The following is a 23,587-nucleotide window of genomic DNA, read 5'->3' on the forward strand; positions in this document are numbered from 1 at the left end:
AAATATTATACACTCCTCACAAACAGTTTGGAATCTTGTTAAGTTAGACAATAGGTGATAGACAACCTTGGAATGCAACAACACATGGTATCTGTCTGGTGCACGTTCTAGTCTTTTCGCCGACATATGCCATCGTGCTTATCACCTATTGCCTAATATAATGATATTCCAAACTTGTTGTGCCTAATATGTATAACAATATTTCACACTTTTTGTGAGTGTATATACACACATACACACACACACACAGGTGTTTGTAGGCAGTAGGTGGCAACTGCTCAGGGTTGCTATATTTCATGAGTGAAAATCCGGGACGATGATCACCTGAAGCTTGTTAACTAAAGGGGGGGAGGAGGGGGGGGCTGGACCCGACAAGGTAGTATGTGTATGAACACCATAATTATTATGTACAGTCCCATTATAAAATTCTTTACACAGCTTAATAGAAACCAGAAATTCACTTCGAAGTCCATCATTAAACTTGCAATTCCTTCTCGGTGCCATAATAACTAAGCTGCCATCCCACAATGTCGAAACTTTATTTGAAAACTTCGGACAGAAAAGTTAGGCACCCAAGCACTGTTTACAGTAAACAGCTTACTACACAATTGAAGAGAATCTTTACTGACTGCTTCCTGCAAGTGAATTGAGCCGCGCCATCGCGAAGTCAAATATCTCTGCAGAACTTGATAACTCTTGTATTATCAAGAGGTACAGTGGGGTCCATGAGTATTACCATACAAATTGTCCATCGCCATGTTGGTGCACTTCATTTGACCCAATAAGAACTTCAAGAATTAAAATATAAAATTAAAGCAAGCTGTTGACAACTTCTGCACCAGGATACATAAAAATCCATTGGTTAAAAACACATAGGATGTAACAGAAAAATTAATGAAAATAGTCATGGATAATTTGCCGAGCTATACTAGTGGATCCCACTGTACAGTCAGATTGTTTTGTAGAAATGAGCATTTTTAGGATTACGTCCACGCATTTAATAATGTTCATGAAAGTCAGTGGCGTATGCTGAGTCTAAGACTGGGCTATCTCACTATGACACCTGGTCCTATGCTATGGAGGAAGGGAGAAGGCTAGACTAATTCTTGACGTCTTCAAGGAAGCCACGTTGCCATCTTAACGGTACTCATAAAAATTCAGGTTGCTAACTTCTAAGAACTAAGGTTGACAACTACTAAGAACTCAGGTTACCAACTCCTAAGAATTCAGGTTGCCAACTCTTAAGAATTCAGGTTGCCAACTGCTAAGAATTCAGGTTGCCAACTGATAAAAATTCAGGTTGCCAACTGATAAAAATTCAGGTTGCCAACTGATAAGAACTCAGGTTGCCAACTCCTAAGAACTCAGGTTGCCAACTCCTAAGAACTCAGGTTGCCAACTCCTAAGAACTCAGGTTGCCAACTCCTAAGAACTCAGGTTGCCAACTCCTAAGAACTCAGGTTGCCAACTCCTAAGAATTAAGGTTGCCAACTCCTAAGAATTAAGGTTGCCAACTCCTAAGAATTAAGGTTGCCAACTCCTAAGAATTAAGGTTGCCAACTCCTAAGAATTAAGGTTGCCAACTCCTAAGAATTAAGGTTGCCAACTTATAAGAATTAAGGTTGCCAACTTATAAGAATTAAGGTTGCCAACTTATAAGAATTAAGGTTGGCAACTTATAAGAATTAAGGTTGCCAACTTATAAGAATTAAGGTTGCCAACTTATAAGAATTAAGGTTGCCAACTTCAGAATCGCCATTATCTTCTTTTTCAAATCAGCTTAATTCACACAGTTTCTAAGAGATTTCTCTTCAGTATTTTACTTTCTAGGGTTCAGGCTTCGCAGATAGCTTAGATAGCCTGGAATATACGCCCCTGATGAAAGTATAGTCTTTATCATTCTTCTCTTCCACCCGATTCCTGGATATTTCTGCGTCCCGAAGAAACTTTTCGGGACACCGGGACCATTTAAACCATTCTGGGATTGTGCCGGAAAATCCGGGAAGTATAGCAACCCTATAACTGCGGAAATGCATCTCTCGCGCTGAGTAGCGAGGGTCACCTGGAAATATAGAGTTCGTCAACTGGAGTTACCATGAACCAAAAATTCAAAACCCTAGAATTTATAACAGTTCGCGGGGTTACAATATTGCTGGTTTCTTATTGAAGAAAAGTGATATCTGCAAACAGGACAGAAAGTGCCGTTTCTGGAGGACTCGTATCCACGCAACAAGTCCTCAACTTGTAAAACGTTTCTAACAAAGTTATTGGTCTTGAAGTCGAGCTATGAAAATGGGTCGGTATTGCACGGGAGCACCCTGTATAACTTTACGCTGATAGTTTAGGCGAGGCAACAGCGTACTATGTTGTTATGAGTCATGGAATTTATCTTCCCTGCTCATCAACTCTCCTCTCTTGTGAACATTTTTTTACGTCACAGATTCAACCGTTAACACTCATGTAACGACCGCACACCTCACACCTCCCTCTATCAATTTATCTCTCACTCCTTGTACCTCGTTTCTTTCAACACGCGAGAAAATAAAGGGGGGGGAAGCATTAGAAGCAGTGGAGCAAACCCGACGGAATTCCACTCTCGGGCCTCCGGATCGATTCCTCAAAATGTCAAAAGTTCTTCAGGAAGCGAAGGGAAGAGAGCAACCGTTTGGAAGGGCTGGGGGGGGGGATAGGTCGGACGAGTAATTTCCCAGGGTCTTTCAGCGCGACGTGGAAAAGCAATCCCTGTTACCAGAATGAAAAGAGACTCTTGTTTCGATCTTTGTAAAGAGGAGGGGGGCGGATGTAGACACCCGTCGTTAGCAATAAATATCCCCATGAATGGATGCCCCTGGATTCCATGTCCTGGGAAGTAAGACTTACTTTGGTGTCGATGAGGTCTTTTGAAAAACGACATCATGAAACACGGTGCAAATTTTTCAGCCGGATTATCTGCAGTTTTCTCAATTTAGGAACATCTCTAGCCGTATCCAACGCAGTGTCAGGGGGTGGGGGGTCATTCCCATGGCTCGGAATTGAAATTTTAACGAAACTGAACGCTTTATTTTCGTTAACATGATGTTGTCTTTCTCTTCTTTTTGTCAGTGATAACTGCAACAACGAGATTAACGACTATTGAAATGACGCGCTGTATTATAATTAATAATAGTTAATATTAATATTTACATAAACATAAGATAATATCAAGTACACTGAACGTAAGTCTTTTAAGCTGAGAAGAGGAAAACACTACATTGGCTTTTGAAAGTATTTTAAGACCAACGTGAAATGTGAAAACAATCTTTTTTGGTTAAAATAATGAACGTACATCAAGCTGATATTTATATCAAAAATGCTTATTGATTCTTAATTGTATTTTTAGTACGATTGAAATTCCACAATTATTGGACTAGGTGTTGAACCCAACCTATTATTTCCGAATATATACGGTCATGAGACCTAGGTATAATATTTCATTGATAGATTTAACATTCAATAAATACAGACACTAATATGTATCCAAAGCTAGGTGGAGGATAACTTGAACTTTGATGAAAAAGGTATTTCTAATTTGCAGCTTGTTCTTCTAATTTTAAGATATACGCGCTTACCTCTAGTAAAACATCACGGTGTCATCAAAATGGCGCACGCAAACCACAGAAATGTATAGAAGACACCAAAACAAACATCTTTCAAAACTCTTGGTTTAGCAAACAAAGTCATATGGGAAATGCGCTGAAAAATATTTCAGAGAATATTGGTAAGATATCTGTCGTTGGTGCGTCGTTTTGAGTCTGTTCATTTTTTTATTTTGTCAACTGTTTAGTGTGTCACAGACAACCAGTATCAGAAGGAGAAGTGGATACACAAATCTTAGATACGCTTGAGACAAGAGGATCGTTTCTCTCCATTCTTCATCTATTTCCAACACTACGACGTCAGGGATCCTGGGTTCGAATTCCGGCCTGGGCATAGGTTTTGTGAGTGTCCCTTCATGAATTTCATCATATCATCACTCATGCCCATCTTCGTAAATTAGCCAAAAGTGGCACAAGAAGCGAAGTAAAATAAAGGAAATCAATCAATCAAGAATGTAGTTGAGCTGCAGTACTTCCACTTTTCTCATAGTCTGGGATGTGAACAGCTTGACGGTTGAGACGTTCAGCGGATTAAAACATAAAATCTGCTGCAAACTTAACCTGTCCCGGGGTTTAGTTATGTAAATTTTTCGCAAAATATGTGTGTTCCTTGCAACACTGCCAAGCGCCGTTCCACAACAAGAAGACACGTCTCAGATGCGACCAAATGTTGTATTGGGTTGCCAGGATTCAAGCGGCAAAATGTGCTTTCTTGAACGTTTGTACAGCTGAAAAGACGAAAATCTGACTGAGAAAAGTTGTTTGTTCTGATGTCCTTTGGATTTGCATGGTTCATTTTAATGACACCCTCTAGAGTCTAATTAAGCAAGGTATCAACCCTAACAATAACATTTCATTTAGAAAAGCACATCATTTCAAATTTCGCGCTGAAAAGGGCCAGTCGTGGAGGCTAGCAACGTGGAAACCAGCATCAAGGGCGTTCAAGGTCACTTACTTGCAGAGGCCGTGTATCTTCTGCATGCCCTCGATGAACTCCTTAGGACCCGGAGCCTGCCTCAGCTGGGTCAGGTGGCGCTGGACCGTCGGCCACCAGGGCAGGTCGCAGGGAAGCATCACCAGCGCCATCTCCTGACGACGTCACCGTGGCACGGAAAGCGGTTCTTCGCCTAAGCGTTCATCTGCAAGAGAAAGCAAACGGAGCTTAGTTGTTGTCTTGTCTTTAGTGTTTAAGAAGGAAGTGATTCAACGAATAAAATACGATAAAGAGGCCTTAAGTAGCTGAGAACTAAGAAAATTTTCTAAGTGTTGAAGGGCTAATAGCTAAAACGGGGATGTGTTCTGTCGTGGGAGATTGTAAACTGTGACATGTTTAAGAAGACATCACAAGACAGAAATATTTTGAGAGAAGCAGAAAAAGAGAGGGAGGGGTAACAGATAGAAGAAGGAGAAGAAGGATGGAAGGAAGATATAGAAGGTAAAGGTGAGAGAGAAATGAGGGAGAGATATATAGTAGGAAGATACAGAAGGTAGAGATAAAGCTAGGGAAGTTAGATTGAGAAAAGAGAGAGGAGAGGCAAAATAGAGAGTTGAAAAAGACAGGGTGGGAGGTGACACAGAAAGGTGAGAAAAAGAGGAGGGTGAAAGAAAATAGAGTGAGAACTGACAGAGAGAGGTGAAAGTAAGAAGAAAGTGAGACCGACAGAGACCAGATTGGTGAGAGGTGGGAGAATGAGAGATAGGTGAGAGATAAGAGAAGTCAAGGAAGAGAAAGTGAGAGGTGACAGAGAGAAGCAACAGAGAGAGGTGAGAGAAATAAGAGAAAAGAGAAAGAGGGAGAGAGAGATGTGGAGAAAACGTAAGAGAAAAGAAAGAGAAAAAGAAAATGGTTCAAGGAAACAGGAAAGAAAGGGAAAAAATAGAAATGAAGAAATAATGTGGAAAAATAGTGGAATGACATGAAAAGGAAAAGAAAACCAGGGAATCTTGATTGCAAGGTGACGACGTTACCACCACGCTAGCGGAGAGGCAGATACTGGCTGTGGCCTAAGCGACAGAGCCTCGTCAGTCTGCAAGAATGCAGTTCCCGGGGTGTACTGCTTGAAATAGAGGTTGACATTCGAGTCCTTCAGAGGAGATCCCCCCTTTGCGTCCGAACTTTCAGTTGAAGAATGAGAGATAAGCACTGAACTGGCATTTGGAAAGGAGAAAAAATATAATTAGTTTTTGTGTTTCGTTTCTAACCGAGACGTCTACCACAGAGAGTTCGATTTGCCACAACGCTTCCGAGAAGCTAACAAAAAGCGTTCATTTGTTTTTGCAAGCCTGAAGCACATTTACGCAATTAAATCTTTAACTTGACATGCTGTCACAGTTCACTTTGCTGTTTGGGCTCATCTGCGATGCAGAACGTGGGAGTGCTTCAAAGAATCCCTATTTGTTCCGGCACGTGGGGGGAGGGGAGGGGAGGGGCTATTTGGGGACTGTGAATGAGAAAAGTAGCTCAAAGAGACTAATTACACGGTACGTATACGATGCGGTGTGTGTTTTAAACAATGGCATGAACTGAGCTGTTGGCGAATTAAAACCACACGCTTTTCGACCTACACTCTGTCCAAGCAATCTATGGAGCAAGGAAGCGAAAACAAGTCTGCCTGCAGGTAGGGACTCGGGAGGGATCGACCTCTGAAAGCCTGAGAGGAAAAGTGTGTGCGGCTGCAGCTACCAGCCGTTTACAGCAGCGCTCACGGGTTTTCTCCGCACACTCGCTTGCTTCCCTTATCTATCGTGGCTTTGTTTCACAGTTTCCCAAAAGACTGGGTGTAGTATTCTGAAACAATTTGGAGCTGTGTTCACTACGCAACTACGAATTACTCCAGTGGACATAATCGCCTTGTAATCAAGGGATACCGAGTTCGATGCCTCGGTGGAGACACATTAGTTAGTTCGGATCTCGCTTTAGCTGTAGGTCCAGTCTGAGCCTATCTTTGCATAAAGTGGACTTATAACCAGGGTGCGAAATCATTTAAGACTGGTAGGGGGGGAGATCTTAATCTACAAACCCCCTCCTCCAACAAACATACATATAAATTATACGATATACATATATATAATGTTAATAAAAGTAAAAAGAAATTATTAAATTAAAAATATATTATTGTTAATAATTACACAAAAAGAAATAAATTTGTTACTTGTATATATCAGGTATTATAAAGTTGCAAATCACTTCCTTTACTAACTGGTTAAAAATGTTAATAAATTATGAAATAGTTGAAATAGTTTTATTATGTGTAAGTTTATATTAAGTTTTTGTGTTAATATAAATCAATTAGATTTCATAGTTATTATTGTTTTGCATTCTTGCTTTACTTTTTTGTGCGTATTGATGTAGATTTGTTAATCAGAGAGAAAAAGCATTGAACACTCACAACTTCACTAATTTGTGTGTGTTTTCGATATTATTTTTAGTACAGTATATTTGAAATTAAAAGTAATTGCCTATCTTTTGTTTGTTGTAACAAAAACTTTCCCCGCCGGAAATTTTTGGTGGGTAGATATTTGAAGCCATGATACTTGGTGGGGGAAATCTCCCCATTCCCCCCAGGATTTCGCACCCTGCTAATAACAAAAACTTATACTCTCTCTTATCTCTGTGCGAGGAGGATATTCTTGCTGTTTGGGCTAAGACATCATCACGGTGGGCTCAAGCCCATACCCGCCCATTTAGAAGGCGTGCACTTTTCTAACAAATAATTTCATTAGTACACTATTCACAAGCGAATATATATATACACACAAACGTGAATTTCTTTGAAAATCGAACAGACAGTCGAATCACACAGGGACGCTATTTTGTAATACTGTGGTGAGCGAAGTGACAGCTTATTCATACGGTACGGGCGACAATGCTCGCTGAGCGACTCTCGTTTGACGATCAAGTATACTCTGTGCTATCTATTTCTGGTGCAAGACTGCGCGTAGCGGCAGAGAAGGGGGGAAATCGAGTGGGCAGAGCGAAACAGTACACGCTGCTGCGGCGGCTGGTAACTGCAGTCGCTTTCTCCCCTCCATGCAATCTCGTTCCCTCTCACGTGTTCATTGGTGGAGCCATCTCGCGTCACTACTTAAGCGGAGGGTTTATTAGTTCGCTTGCTTCCGAGAGAGATAGGACAGAGTATAGCTCAGCCATCATTATGCTCACAAAGCGTTTCGATACCTGGCTCTCAGTCCTAACATTAACTTCATGTACTCCTGGATGCTAGACAACCCAACGTACCTTTCAGTATGGCGGGATTGCATAGAAAGTAGGCAGAAACGAGACAAACCTGATGACGAGGTCGATATTACGTCACTAATCAGTAAGCTAGAAAACGCAAACTTATGAGAAGGTTGTGTCCGTCCTACAATGATGAGTGTCGAGACTTGATCATGATATTATCAAGAATTGACTGTTGATATGAAATTGATGAAGTCACATACGACAACACTTACCTCTGAGTCATTCCATGTCAAATCAACACAGTATGTGCCTTTCCTTTGAAATTTTTCGTTGAATTCAATATGGCGGTCAACAATATGCCGGACCTGCGCTTGAAACAAACGGCTATGGATCTCTCTGTGCCTAACCTATTTCATTCATGACCAATTATATCCAGGATAACTCCTTTACATTTTGCAGGGAGGTGTTAAGGGAAATTTGACTCGCCATAGTTCATGTAATGATGCTTTTATCAGTCACATAGTTACACATATTATTTTGTATCTTCTGATCCCATTGCAGTCCCAGAATCATATTTTCATATGTTTTAGAGTATGGCATGAGGGACCAAATATATTTCTTTCACGGTTTTTGGTGATGACATGTTTTGAGATATTCAAGGTCAAAGGCCAAGGTCACGTGACAAAATTATATTTTTATCCAAAGGTATATCACTGGAAAGCTTGTTCAATTCCCTGTACAATAAGCTTTATTTGAGCTTCCTAGGCGAAATAGGGGCGGAGTTACAGCACATTTAATACAGCTAAGCGGGCTCTAAAAGAGCAATTTATGCTTACTTTGACCTTGAATAATTTAACAATTATAAGACAAACGAGACTCAAAATTTCCATAGTTACTAAGTTCCATGCATAGTTTCAACTCCCCAAATTTCATGAAAATCGGTGATGGTCAGGTTGAGGACTGTGTTGATTTCGCATGGAATGACTCCTCTGCTTCCCGTGACGGTCCGGATTTGTTTACCTCTGTGATTGGCTGTTACACTAACATTCACACTACAAAAATACCAAACATAAAGAGGCCTGCCTCGAGGTAGCCGCAGTTTACATAGCAACCAGTGCCCCAAACTTTGTCACTTCCGTATACTATGCAACTAGGTGAATTCTGGGTGACGGAGGTAACCGGATGTGGTGTACACCAGGAGCAAAAGTCTTGCACTCGCGACCCTCGCCATCTATAATACGTGGGTTGTACATAAAGTAGTGGCAACACTGTCAGGAAAAGGTGATAACACTGTACATGTGCTTATCAGGCAGCGAGCAATGTCAGTTTGGAGCCATGCTGATGTGTGGAGTGTCAAGAGTGGTCGGTGCAGCGAGTGCTGTTGTGTATGTAAGAGGTTGAAATGAACACCACTTTCTGTACTGCTCTAAAACATGTTTACAAAGGTAGAACAGTGATTGTGGATCAAAATCCAAGTTTGATCATGGCAAGAATGCACAAGAATGTGATCAAAATTTGCATGAAGCGTGAAGCAACAATAACTAGCCTTACCTGATAGTTGCACAATGGTGACAATATCGGGAATCCAGCATGATGCAATTTTCCTCATGTTGAGGTTGTTCTCACGGACGCATCGCAACCTCCTAAAGAGATACACTTACCCATTATGCAACCATCAGATACGGCTAGGTATTGTTGCTACAGACTTCCTGCAAGTCTTGCTGACATTGTCGTGCATTTTTTTCACAGGCAACCTGGATTTTGATGCACAATCAATGTTCTTGAAAACAATTATATTACTACAGTTGCGGCCCAAAAAGATCTAGGTGTTATCATAGATGAAAAGCTGAACTTTAAGGAACACATCGCAGCTACAACTAAAAGTGCAATGCGCCTCTTAGGCCTCCTGTACAGATTCACTGAAATTGATACTCCAATTTCTCTTAGCCTGTTTTTCAAGTCATTCATTTCTCCGATTCTCGAATACTGTTCTCCAGTCTGGGCCATGGCTTCCAATACAAATCTTTCCAGCATGGATTCCGTCCTCAGCTTCTTTACCGCCATTGTTCGTCATAGAATTCCTTCTTTGCGGCATCTTCAGAAACCTGACATCCTGACTACTTTGAACATTCAGTTACTGCAGACCCGACGCAATATGGCCGATATGATTTTTTTCTATAAAATCATCAATGGGAAATTAAGATCTGAATCTCTTCTTACAGAATTCAACTTCAGAGTTCCCTCTCGATCCACCCGAAACACTGAATTGTTCCACACCTCCACAGCTAGGCTTTCCCTTATACAGCGCGCTCTATTCCACAGGCTGCCCCAGTTCTACAATAATTTACCCACAAACATAGACATTTTTGCCCCTGAAAGCATTTTCCGATCTTCCCTAAAAATGAATATGTAAATCTTGTTTCCTTGTTTATGCCTTATGTTTATATTTAACTTTTCTTGTTTTTAGATTAAACCACCTTGACTTGTTCTTGTTATTTGTTAAGAGTTTTCAGTGTAAAATGGCCTTAAAAGTGCTGTATCTGAAACTTTGAATAAATAAAATAAAATAAAATAAAATAAAAATAAACATGTTTTGGGGCAGTACAGAAAATGGTGTTCATTTCAACGTCGTACATACACAACAGCACTCGCTGTACCGATCACTTTTGGCACTCCACATATCGACATGGGCTCAAACTGACATTGCTCACTGCCTGATAGCACATGCACATTGTTATCACTAGTACTAGGATTTTTATTACCCAAAAATCACCAAAATATGCTAAATAAAATATGCTCTTATGACCTAAAATTTTACAAAATATGCCCTATATTTTGAAAAATATACCCTTATAACAGGACTGTTTCAAACATCAAATAGGCTGAATATGACCGAAAATCTATCAAAATATGCTCCATCATGTAGAAATGGCCAAATATGACAAAATATGCCCTTAAAAAGCACATTCATTTAATTAGTTTCTTCATAATATGAATTTCTATATGTTTAGGGAACACATCACACTTACCAAAAAAATATGCTAAGTCATGAAAATCCTAGTCCTAGTTATCCCCTTTTCCTGACAGTGTGGCCACTACTTCATTTACAACCCTATGACTGTCCACTTCAGTGCCTGACTGATTTAGTTTATTTTACTTCGCTTTCCTGCCACTTTTGGCGGTCGTGAAGATGAAGATGAATGATGAGATGGATGAAGACACAATCACAAACATATATGGATGACATAACACAATCCCTAGGGAGGATTATACTGGCTGTGAGTCCAGACGCCATATCCTCGCTAGCCTGCAAAATTCAGTCCAGGATTACTACGTGGAAGGGAGGTTGACATTCGGTGTCTTATCAAAGAGTTACCCCTTGCACTCCTCTTTTTCAATAAATGCGTAAGTTTTTCCACTTTATGCTCAGTTTTTCTAATCGGGACTGGACCTACAGTTTAAACAGTAATGCGAACCAGCTTCACCGGGGATCAAACCCGGCACCCCTTGAGGCGTCCCCGATGGCGTATTGGGAACGTCGTCACCTTATAATCAAGGAGTCCCGAGTTCGATCCCAGGTGGAGGTACGTAGTGGTTCGGATCCCACTTTAAACTGTATGCCCAGTCCCGAGTAGTCTACCTGGATATAAAAGTGAACTTAAAACAAAAACGCAACCCCTTGATGATAAGGTGACGGTGCTAGAAAAGAAATATGGATTGCCAGTTTCTGAATAGTGTCCATGTTAACCCCTTCCCTGTGTTCGGCGTAACATTACGCCCTTGGCCACTACAGCTTATTCTGTGCTGGGCGTAATATTACGTCCGCGAACATCTCTGACTGAAGTAACCTGTGTTGAACGGAATAATATACGTTTTTTGTTGGTGAAACATATGTTTTGCTATTGAAGAAACAACGACCTTTTATTTAGTCACGATTTTCAGTGCCGACAAAGAAGAAGTAGTTCAGAGGAAAGTAAACTGTTTTTGTGTTATGCTGACAAAGTGTAAACGTGAGTTCGTTTGTGTGCCGCGTTTAGTCAGTTGCTTTATGTACATTTTTTTGGTGTTGCGTTATTTGAACTGTTGCTGATTTATTGTTTGTTTTTGAGTTTCTAATAGTATTGTCAAACAGGATTGCGAAATATATTTTCCCTCATCCCTCATACCTATTGAGGATATTGCAATGAAACTTGGCGGACGCATTACGTATAGAGCATAGTATTTTTCAAGGCAGATTATAATCGGGTACCTATATCCAGGGCCGGACCAGAAGGCCCCAAAGTTACCAAAAGGGATTTTTCGGAGGGAAATTTCCCGAATTATACCCGATTTCCCTTTCCTCATACTTGATGTATACATGTGCGTGGTACCATTTGAAAGCCTGTTCTATTCTGAAGAGAGAGACGTATGAACAATGATACTCGGATGAATTGTGCTGAAGCAGTAGCTACTTAAAAATATTACTAGCAAACTCAGAAAAAAAATACACAGAACGGGAAAGCATTTTGTCAGAAAATTAGACAGGGAAGTAAACAATAAACGTTTTTTTCAGATTCGAACCTACAACATTTGGCTTCTCAGTGGCTTACACTAACTACTCTGCCAGCGAATTATAAAAAAAATACTGCCAACTTCTGTACCTTAACGCTAAGAATCCTTTAATGAAAGCTCAGAATCGGATGAAAACTTGAAGCACACTTCCGCCATATCCTGTTCACTCTTGCACATAAGCAATATACTCCGAGTACAGCGCCACTGTAGCGTCTGCGGCGAATTCGAAACTTACATCTAGATGCTTCCAAAAGCCGTATCCAAAGCATCTTGGCGTGTGATCCGATTAATGTAATCCCACCGTCCATTTATACTCGCAGCCAAACGGTTGAAAACGCGAAATGGGGCACGAAATTATATTTCTTTTCCTTTCAGAGAAGCTGTGGATTTTCTTCAAGTTGAGTTATCTCAGGAACTGATAGATTTTTGTACGAAGTTTGCTACTTAAAACTAATTCAGTACGTTAGGCTTACTCCAAACGTTACATTTACAAAAATGAGAATTTTGATAACTTCGGTGTGATCAAGGGAGACAGGGTTCGATTCCTGGCGGGAACATGTGTATTTTTATTTTACGTCGCAGTTTCTGCCTCCTTAAGATAATCGAAACGATGAGGATGAATGATGAAATGATATTGATAAGGGGCGCTCATAAAGAAAACGCCGCCTACGTCCGTGGCGGAGTGGTTAGCACATCGCGATAGGACGCCAGGTGTCCCTGGTTTGAATCTCGGTCTGGACATGGCTGTTCCTTTATCAATTTCATCGTGTCATCACTCATCCTAATCTTGATTTCAGGCCTCCCGAAAGCGTAATGGTTAAAGCTATCGCATTGTAATGAGGGGGACGGATAGGACTGTGGTTCGAGTCCCGCTTTGAATTACATGAAGTGAACTCGAAACATACGAACTCAGAGCACCGAGTCGTGAGTTAGTGAGTGGACCACCCAACGCGCCTGGCCACCGAGGCAGCCATTTGTATGTTCGTACAGGTTAACAGAGACTAAACCTAGAGTCTCACATGAAGATACTGCACCGTGAAGCAAGGGCGCCCACAAGAACTCTCTAGTCTTCTTAAACCCGAAGGTTCATGGCTGCAGCAACACAGGCCTTCCATCTTTCCCTATCTTGCGAAAGATCTATATACTCTTCTCCCTCCCTGCCAATTTCCTTTAGGTCCATCTCAATATTGTGCCTCCACCTTCGTCTTGGCCTTCCTACAGGTCTCTTACCATCAGGTTTCCCAACAAGAATCCTGTAAACTCTTCTTTCCCCTCCCATTCGTGTCACATGGCCTGCCCACCTAAGTCTTCTTGATTTAATCATTCTAATAATATATGGACACGAATACGAATTATGTAGTTCTAAATTATGTAACTTTCTCCACTCACCTGTCTCCTCATCCCTTTTATGTCCAAATATTTTCCTAAGGATCTTATTTTCAAATACTTTCAAATTTATGTTCCTCTTTCAATGTAAGGGACCAAGTTTCGCATCCATATAATAATACAGGCAAAATTACTGTTTTGTATATTTTAACTTTTAGTTTCTTAGATATTAAACGAGAGGACAAAAGTTTATGAATTAAACCTGCTTATTTTGTCCTCTTTAATATCATTTTCATTTGTTAGTATTATTCCTAAGTTCTTGAATTTAGAAACTGGCTATTGACTGTCATGGCTAACACAATAACGAGAGAACTTTTACTAGAGACATTAGAATCCTGTTGGGTGCCGTAACTTGGGAGTGTGTCGGACGGACAAATATTTGGTCGAGACGGTATACCCAGTCCCAGCTAACTGTGGAACAAGGCCGCGCCTAGCGCCAGATAAAAGTGGGAAGTCTATTGGCCAGAGCGAAGCAGAAGACACTGATGGGAAGGCTGGTAACTTCAGTCGCTTTTCCCCACTCCACGCAATTCCGTTTCTCTCACATGTTCATTGGTGGAGCCGTCTCGCGTCATTACTTGCGCAGAGACATGTTTTCGTTTGCCTGCTGGCTGGGACAGAGTATACTTGGAAGGTAAATTTTATTATCCCGTCGTTCGAGACTAGAAATTCACGATTCTCGACAAGGTCGCGAAATGTTCGAGATTTTCCAACGCAGTGAAAAATCTCGGATTCTACACACTACTTCTCCCTCAAGTGTTCGTTATGCACTCCTGGAATATAAAAATGTTAGCCACTTAAAGCTCAGAAATACCGAGAATTATCCACTTTTAAATACGGTCCTTTCGAATTTCTCGACAGTTGGGGATCCTTAAAAGTCTGTTTGATATCTGTGTATTCTTAAATAGTACAAAAAGACAAAGTGATAGATGTTTATAGAAGGAAAGCAAGGCGAGTTCAGTTTCTATGAGTATTTAAATAGTGGGCTCAAGTACGAACGTGTCAGCAACGCTAAAGTATTCTCAATTTCAATTTTATCATTTGTATATTATTATCATTATCATTATTAATAATAAACGTTAAAATATAGGTTCAAGTTACTATGACTGGAGGACAAGATGTGAAATCTTATTCTGCCCTCTGAGAAAAGAATACTGCGGACGTCTTTGCTGTAAACCAACCGGGAATCATACCTAGGACCCCTTGATTACCAACGTTAGTCACGACGTTACAGGGATGGCTGCGCAGGTAGATTTGGCCTATGTGTAGAGTCGCCTTAGGAAGTCAACCTTTTCGTTTCTGAGGTCAAAGTCTCTACCGTGAAGAAGAGACATTTCGCAGACTTGTTAACAATGGTTCGGGGCGTCGAAGTGGGGCGCCAATAACGTGCCCCATTGGCTGATCCCGACAGAGAGAAAAAGAATAAAAACCCTGGTGTCGGAGAACGGAACTATTTTGCTCAATATCGTCCTTTATTAAAACCTTTTTTTGTGCTCTGACAAACAACCGTTGGGGCTGAGGGTTACAGATTGGAAAATAAGTCCCTTTCTTCCACTAGAGTCGTACTAAGGGATATTCGCAGAAGGGATTATTTTCCAAGAATGGGAAATACCGAAGCCAAAAACTGCAAGAGCGGAAAAATACATGGTGTCCCAAATAAAAGTATACCCAGACCGAAGGCAAGATCGATGATGGGTATACTTTTATTTGGTACACCCTGTGTAAAGAAATTGGGTGATAAAGTGAAAATCTAAGCATTGATTCATGTCAGTACTGCAGGTGCTTCAACACATTTGCTATGCACACCTGCTACGTCATGCTGTATTATTCTTTAAAATTACTTTCCTCGAAACAACTCAGTCACACTTACTTTGGCCGAAAGTAATTCAGTTACAGTTACTTTGATGAAAAAGTAACTATTTTGCTAAAAGAAGATAACACCGTCACAATTACTTTGTTCAAAAAGAAAACACAGTTATAGTTTATTGGTTCCAAAAGTAACTCATTACAGTTACGTTGTTCAAATGCAACACAGTTACAGTTATTCTGCTAAAAAAATAACTGACAATTAATTTGCTCAAAAATTAACGCAGTTACAATTAGTTTGCTAGTTTCTTGGCACAGAAAGTAACTAGATAATTTTGCTAATAAAATAACGCAGTTAAAATTACTTCGCTTTAAGAGTAACTCAGTTACAGGTCCTTGGCTGAAAAAGTAACGGGTTCAAAGTAACTGTTATAGTATTTGGCTCAAAAAGTAACTCGGTTACAGTTACTTGGCTCAAAAAGTAACTCGGTTACAGATACTTGGCTCAAAAAGTAACTCGGTTACAGATACTTGGCTCAAAAAGTAACTCGGTTACAGATACTTGGCTCAAAAAGTAACTCCGTTACAGATACTTGGCTCAAAAAGTAACTCCGTTACAGATACTTGGCTCAAAAAGTAACTCGGTTACAGATACTTTGCTCAAAAAGTAACTCGGTTACAGATACTTGGCTCAAAAAGTAACTCCGTTACAGATACTTTGCTCAAAAAGTAACTCTGTTACAGATACTTTGCTCAAAAAGTAACTCGGTTACAGATACTTTGCTCAAAAAGTAACTCGGTTACAGATACTTTGCTCAAAAGTAACTCGGTTACAGATACTTGGCTCAATAGTAACTCGGTTAAAGATACTTGGCTCAAAAGTGACTCCGTTACAGTTACTTGCCTTAAAAAGTAACTCAGTGTTATTTGGCTCCACAAATAACTGTGTTACAGTAGTTTGAAGAAAAGTAACTCATCTGCTAAAACAATAACCCACTTTGCTAAAGAAAGCAACTCATTTACAGTTACTTTGCCGAGAAGGAACTCGCAGTCATTTCGGTCAGCCAGTGATATCACGGTGAAGACATTGCACTCAGACCTTTGATATGAATGATTCGTTACAAGTTTCATCATTTCCGCCAATGATAGGTAGGTAGGAATTATCGGAGAATCGATTTATTGGTAGAATCGAGGGTAATTTTATGATCCGATATTTATACATGGTAGTTATTGAGGTACTGAGTGTTCGACTCTCAATGTAGCCACGGAAGGTTACAGTGTCGTGCCCAGTTCAATATACTTTTACGTGGCATTTCTGACTACCAAATTTCACATTTGAAAAGAAAAATAACAAGATTTGAAAAATGATTGAAAACTCGTAAAAACGGTCTAGAAACAGATATGTAGAGAACTGTTTCGAACACACAAAACTAATAAAAAACGGTTTCGAAGACAGAAACTCATAAAAACGGTTTTGAAAATAGAAAATTCTTTAAGAAAGAAAAAGTTTTGAAATTTAAATTTTATGTTTATGCGCCAGGAATCTCTCGAGGAAGTGAACGCAAACAAGTCCCCTGTGCAAGTAGGACTCGAGAGGGCTCGACCAATAAACAGGCGAGAGGGGAATTGAGTGCATGGAGGAGAAAACTCGGCTGCATCTACCAGCCGTTTGCGGCAGCGCGCACCGGTTTTCTCCGTCCACTCACTTTCTCTACCTTGATGTGCGGGCATGCTCCACAGACTCCCGAAGCAGAATGCAGGTAAATTCTGTCAACAATCGTATATTGAGAAAGATACCGTTTAAAGAAAAAATAATAATCAGAAGAAGAACGGTTTCGAAGGGTTTGTTTTTCCAAAGTTTAGTGTGCTCAAGTTGAGAGACAAGAACGCATAAAAACTCACAGTTTGTGTTTGAAAGAAAACTGAGCGATTAACTCACACGAACATACTGTTTTAAACATAGCACATCCTTCACCAAAGCTACACTTCAAAGTGATCCTATATCCTGGAAAAATCTAGCACTTCCCTTGTTAGGCCTCTGTAAGCTTAACTTTGCTTACGGTTTTCTTGAGAACTAGTCGATAAAAAATTTCCAACTTTTGCCTGCACTAAGAAAAGAAGTTCCTAGAGAATAATTTTTTGATATTTTCATTTACTGAATCAACGTAGCGAAAAATAATTACTTAATTGCACTCTGGAAAATGTATTTTCTCACTTCTTTTGACAGGGCAACCCTGCACAGAGCCCAGTCGGTTCTCCACGTAACTTCGTTCACGAAAGGGGAAGGGGGGGGGATGTAGCGAAGCTTTTGACCTGCATGCAACCGGTTTCGGGTATGCATAGCATGGAAAGAAAGCTCATTGAAGATCTAACTGTATTTTTTTTATCGCAATGGCTGTAAAACAGTGCTTCAAATGTCTGTGCTTTCGGTTGCACAGGAACGATACAAAAAAAGGGGGAGCTAAAGTAAGCGCGTCTCTACCCGCATACATTCGAGGGTATGCGCTTAGTGTCCTGGTGCCTTTAAATAAACCTGGACGTCAGTTTCCTGAATTTAAACGGTTCACTTGTCTTTTTGTCATCCTTCTTTTGTCTTTACTTTCAATTTTCATACATAAAATACAAATACAATAAGAAAAAAGAGACTGAGATTCTATACATACATTTAATGATTTTGAGTTCATATTATTGTATTGGCCTTTTCTGGTGACCGAAACAGATTTTACAGCTCAACGCTCACGAGAAGATCCCCAAACGAGGGGAGCGGGGGTGAAGAGAAGAACCGGTTCATTTGCAGATTTTAGGGGTAGCAGAAAGCATTCTGCTGCGGTCTAGTATCCTTTTCGAAGTGCGTGGGAGTTGATTTGCGTTAATTACGCAGAGCGTGTCCGGATCAACAGTTTGCTGCTTTTCTTTCAGTGGCCAGAACACTTTTGTATTGCTTATCCTATGCATTATTTAAACTGCATTTCAAAGAATTTAAAAAATAACATACAGCATTTGGTGAGCTTATAGATCACACACCCCTGTAAAACAATTTCAACCCGTTTCCGTATAACTAATAATAGGCCTCATTATAGGCATATGTCTGAATATTATAATATTTATTCACTATGCCCGTAATATTATATGGTTGTAAAACTCTGTCTCTTACTTTAAAATAATAACATAAATTTACATTCTGCCTTTGAGTTGTTTCTTCCAGGCCTAAAGTCAGGAAACCGTTTTTGTAAGGTAAGTCGTTACTAAAATCTCATTTGCGTTTCGGCATGGTTCAGATCGCTGATTCACAGAATTTCACTTCTCCACTGACATGTAACAACTAAGAGAACAGCAGTTAAAAACTATTGTTAATTTCTGAATTCTGACGTCGTGAAACTCAAATCAAAGAAAGCCGCGGCTTATTGCATATTCTTGCCTATTGTTAGAAACTTGCGGATCACCATGAGACGCGGTAGATATCACAAACGCTTTGAAATCAAAAACCTTACGCGACGAGCGGCAACAGAAGAGATGCAAAAGTTCAACATTTTTTCTTTGTTGGAAGAAAAAATTCTTGGCTTTCTGCTTGCAACTGAGAGTGTCGTATTTCTTTACTTTGAAATTGAAGACGGATATAACATTAACAATTATTATTAAATAACAGAAAATAGGACATTTCCAAATTTTCCTAAAAATCTGCCTGGATTAGCCCAAGTAAAACAGGACGTCTGGTAACCTTAAACTACTTGTATCGCTGCATCGGTTACAGCGAGCCCACATATGTTTCTCACTCAGGGTGTACTCCCCCAACCCTAAAAGTGGACTCGCCTGTCGCTACGTCACTGCACTTCCGTTGGGGATCATCTCCTGAGCGGTGAGCTGTATTTGGTACGGTCAATAAATAACCGAATTAATGACGTAAAAAAGCGAAATAAAGTGACAGCGATGGAACTTACGGGATATGTAGGCCAGGCTGGGGTACGCCACATGTCCGCGAGACGAGTTCCAGCCCGCGTCCCTAGGTGGCAGCACTGGCAGGGAGGGGAGGTTGTGTATGAGCAATTTGCCTCCAAGGCGCCAGTCAGTCATTCAGTGAGGTGAGACATGGCGCCAGTGTCAGGTGCCACAAAGGGGGCTCAGCCATCCGTGATACAGTTTTTGACGGTTTCCTGGACCGTATTGTGGCAATGGACGAGATCTTGCTCACTCCTTGCTGTCTCGTTTACTCTTTAGTGTATATCAGCTGAGCAATATCTCCTCCATTGCCACAATACGGTCCAGGAAACCGTCAAAAACTGTATCACGGATGGCTGAGCCTCGTTTGTGGCACCTGACACTGTGAACACCGTGACTCACCTCACTGTATGACTGACTGGCGCCTTGGAGGCAAATTACACATACACAACCTCCCTTCCCTGCCAGTGCTGCCACCTAGCGATGCAGTCTGGGACTCGTCTCGCAGACATGTGGCGTACCCCAGCCTGGCCTACATATCCCGTAAGTTTCATCGCTCTGTCACTTTATTTCGCTTTTTCACGGTATTATTGCGGTTATTTATTGACCGTACCAAATACAATTGTTCGTTTCTTTACTGAGTATTAGTATGGTTGGTAATTAATTAAAGTTATTAGTAGTGTAGATTAATTCGAGCTAGTTTTTAGTTAGTTTATAGGTTACTTTTAGTTATCTAGTTAGTAAGGAATGTTATGTACAGGAGAGACAACCATTCTGGTGTCCAGAAACAGTTATAGGTTTGAGGGGAAGGGGGTGAGGATTTAGATTGGGGGTGACGTTAAGTGGATCGCGACAAGGAACGAGAGAACTCTTGATTGCTGCATGATGAACAACTTCTTTACAAAGATGGAAAAGAGAATTTATTTTGCAATAGCTGCGTTGTCATCTAGTGGGTGGGAATGAACTTTAGCCCACCCATAAGAGATTTTTACAATAATTTAAAGTGAAGCTAATCCCACACACACAGAGGATAATGATAAAGATACAGAGAAGAGGGACAAACTATAGTAACAAAGAAAGTGGAGAAATTGGAACTTAGAGAGAAAGAGGCAAAGAATGACGGACAACGTATAAACTAGAAGAACGAGCGAAAAGAGATATACAGGTTGTTCATAAAGACCCGGTACCATTACAAAAAAAAAACATAGCTCGGAAACTACATGTAATAGAAAAATGCTGTTGATTGCAAATTAGCTACAACTCTCCACGTTTATATGCCTCAATGTGCTCTCAGAACATCAAGGCGGTAATTCACTTCTTCCCATACACGCCCCAGCATATCACCAGTAACAGTTAGGATACTTTCCTTTATTCTTCTTCGAAGAGTAAGCAATATCTGGAACAGGAGCGCGGTAAACAAAATGTTTGGCATACCCCCAGAAGAAGAAATCCAAGGGTGTGACATCAGGAGAGCGCGGTGGCCATCATAGCCTATCCACCTGCCAGGGAAATGCCTATCCAGAAGACCTCGAACATCCTTGGAACAATGAGGGGGTGCCCCATCTTGTTGAAAAATTATGGTTGGCTGGAAGTATATCCATGCTTTGATTGTTCTATTGCATGTAAGAAATAGAAGGAGGATAAACAGAAGATCGAGAAAAAGTAAGGTATAAGAAGAAAAATGTGCAGACACAAGATACAGAGAAAAAATGAATAGAGAAATGGAGAGAGAGAGAGAGGAACAAAGAGGTAACAAGAGAGATCAAGGTGGAAAAACATAAAAGAGAGAGAGAGAGAGAGAGAGAGAGAGAGAGAGATAATTAGATAGATAGATAGATAGATAGAGATTAGATAAAGAGAAATAAACTGGTAAGAAAGAGATAAGGAAACCAATGAAAAGAGAAAATAAATTAGAAGCTCAAAATCAAAGAAAGAAAGAAATAGAAGAACGAATTGAAGAGGAATTTTAATAACCCAAATGATAAAAAGACTGTTCTTGCTGTGGGCCGAGTGTTCCAAAATCTTCTGATTGTTCAAAATGTCTGCCTCGACTTTAGTGACTTAAGAAAGGAAACTCTCAAACAACTTTTGGGGCATCTCTTGAGCTGCTATTCAGTGATGAAACATTTAAGTATGGTGCGTCAACTAAAGGGAAAGGAGTATAGGTGCTGAGTACAGTATCGCGTTCTAGCCCACGCCCATAATTCCTGAAGTGTCTTGCTCGATATGAAGACAGCTAGGGTATTACATTTCAAGGAAACTAAATACAGAGTTTTCCAAAAGTCCTCCCCACCTTTAAATTCACTATAACTTTGTAACGAACGGAGACATTTCAGTGAAATAAAGTTTGTACCGCACAGAAGTCTTGAAAGTTTTAATTAACAACACTGCGCATTAAGAGGATCACTGCGAGCGATCAGGTGATTCCTCGATGGCGTCGATTTAGGAGGCATGTGGATTGGCGGCAGAGGACCCACATCATGGCCCTCAAGGTCGCCAGATGTGGCTCCGTGTGGCTCTTGGCTGTGGAGATATGTCAAGACGGAAGTGGACGCGGGCAATTCAAGAGATCTGGATGACTTCAAAGCACAGATATCTGCAGTCATCGCGGGCATTTTGGATTCAGCTTGCAAGAATGCATCGATCTAAAAGGTGCCCAGTTAGGGGTATGTGATGAGGACGAGGGGCATGCAATGTTGCCAGGTACAAATTTCAGGACTGCTGTGAAGTACAAGCTTTATTTCACTGAAATATCTCTGTTCTTTATAAAGTTATAGTGAATTTAAGTGTGGGAAGTACTTTGGGAAAACATTGCATGTTTATTAAAAAATTAAGCAAAATTTACTGTAACAGTACTTTGGTATATACACCTAGCAAGGTTATGCATAGAATAGATAATTAATAATGGGTTAACATTACGACTGTGCCGATACCACTAAACCAATACTCATACCGATACCACTAAACCGATACTCATAACGATACCACTGAACCAATACTCATACCGATACCACTGAACCGATACTCATACCGATACCACTGAACCGATGCTCATACCGATACCACTAAACCGATACTCATACCGATACCACTGAACCGATACTCATACCGATACCACTGAACCGATACTCAAACCGATACCACTGAACCGATACTCATACCGATACCACTGAACCGATGCTCATACCGATACCACTGAACCGATGCTCATACCGATACCACTGAACCGATGCTCATACCGATACCACTAAACCGATGCTCATACCGATACCACTAAACCGATAGTCATACCGATACCACTGAACCGAGGCTCATACCGATACCACTGAACAGATACTCATACCACTAAACCGATACTCATACCGATACCACTGAACCGATACTCATACTGATACCACTAAACCGATACTCATACCGATACCACTGAACCGATACTCATACCGATACAACTGAACCGATACTCATACCGATACCACTAAACCGATACTCATACCGATACCACTGAACCGATGCTCATACCGATACCACTGAACCGATGCTCATACCGATACCACTGAACCGATGCTCATACCGATACCACTAAACCGATAGCCATACCGATACCACTGAACCGAGGCTCATACCGAAACCACTGAACCGAGGCTGATACCGATACCACTGAACCGATACTCACACCGATACCACTAAACCGATACTCACACCGATACCACTAAACCGATACTCACACCGATACCACTAAACCGATACTCATACCGATACCACTAAACCGATACTCATACCGATACCACTAAACCGATACTCACACCGATACCACTAAACCGATGCTCATACCGATACCACTAAACCGATACTCATACCGATACCACTAAACCGATACTCACACCGATACCACTAAACCGATACTCACACCGATACCACTAAACCGATGCTCATACCGATACCACTGAACCGATGCTCATACCGATACCACTGAACCGATGCTCATACCGATACCACTAAACCGATACTCATACTGATACCACTGAACCAATACTCATACCGATAGCAATATTCATGGATACCCGCCGATACTGATACCGATGCTTGAATTAGT

General features: G+C 40.7%; 1 protein-coding gene across 1 annotated transcript in view; it reads right to left on the reverse strand.

Moving 5' to 3' along the window:
* Positions 1-23,587, reverse strand: part of LOC145993945 (uncharacterized) — a 372,994-nt gene that overhangs the window by 93,594 nt on the left and 255,813 nt on the right. The window contains exon 3 of the mRNA XM_083129916.1: positions 4,591-4,774. Coding sequence (XP_082986042.1) covers positions 4,591-4,721 — 131 coding nt within the window. The 5' untranslated portion in view covers positions 4,722-4,774. The remainder of the gene's footprint in view (positions 1-4,590; positions 4,775-23,587) is intronic.

This window comes from Lepisma saccharinum, chromosome 10 (genome assembly GCF_977018435.1).
Source record: "Lepisma saccharinum chromosome 10, izLepSacc3.1, whole genome shotgun sequence".
Taxonomy (NCBI): Eukaryota; Metazoa; Arthropoda; class Insecta; order Zygentoma; family Lepismatidae; genus Lepisma; species Lepisma saccharinum.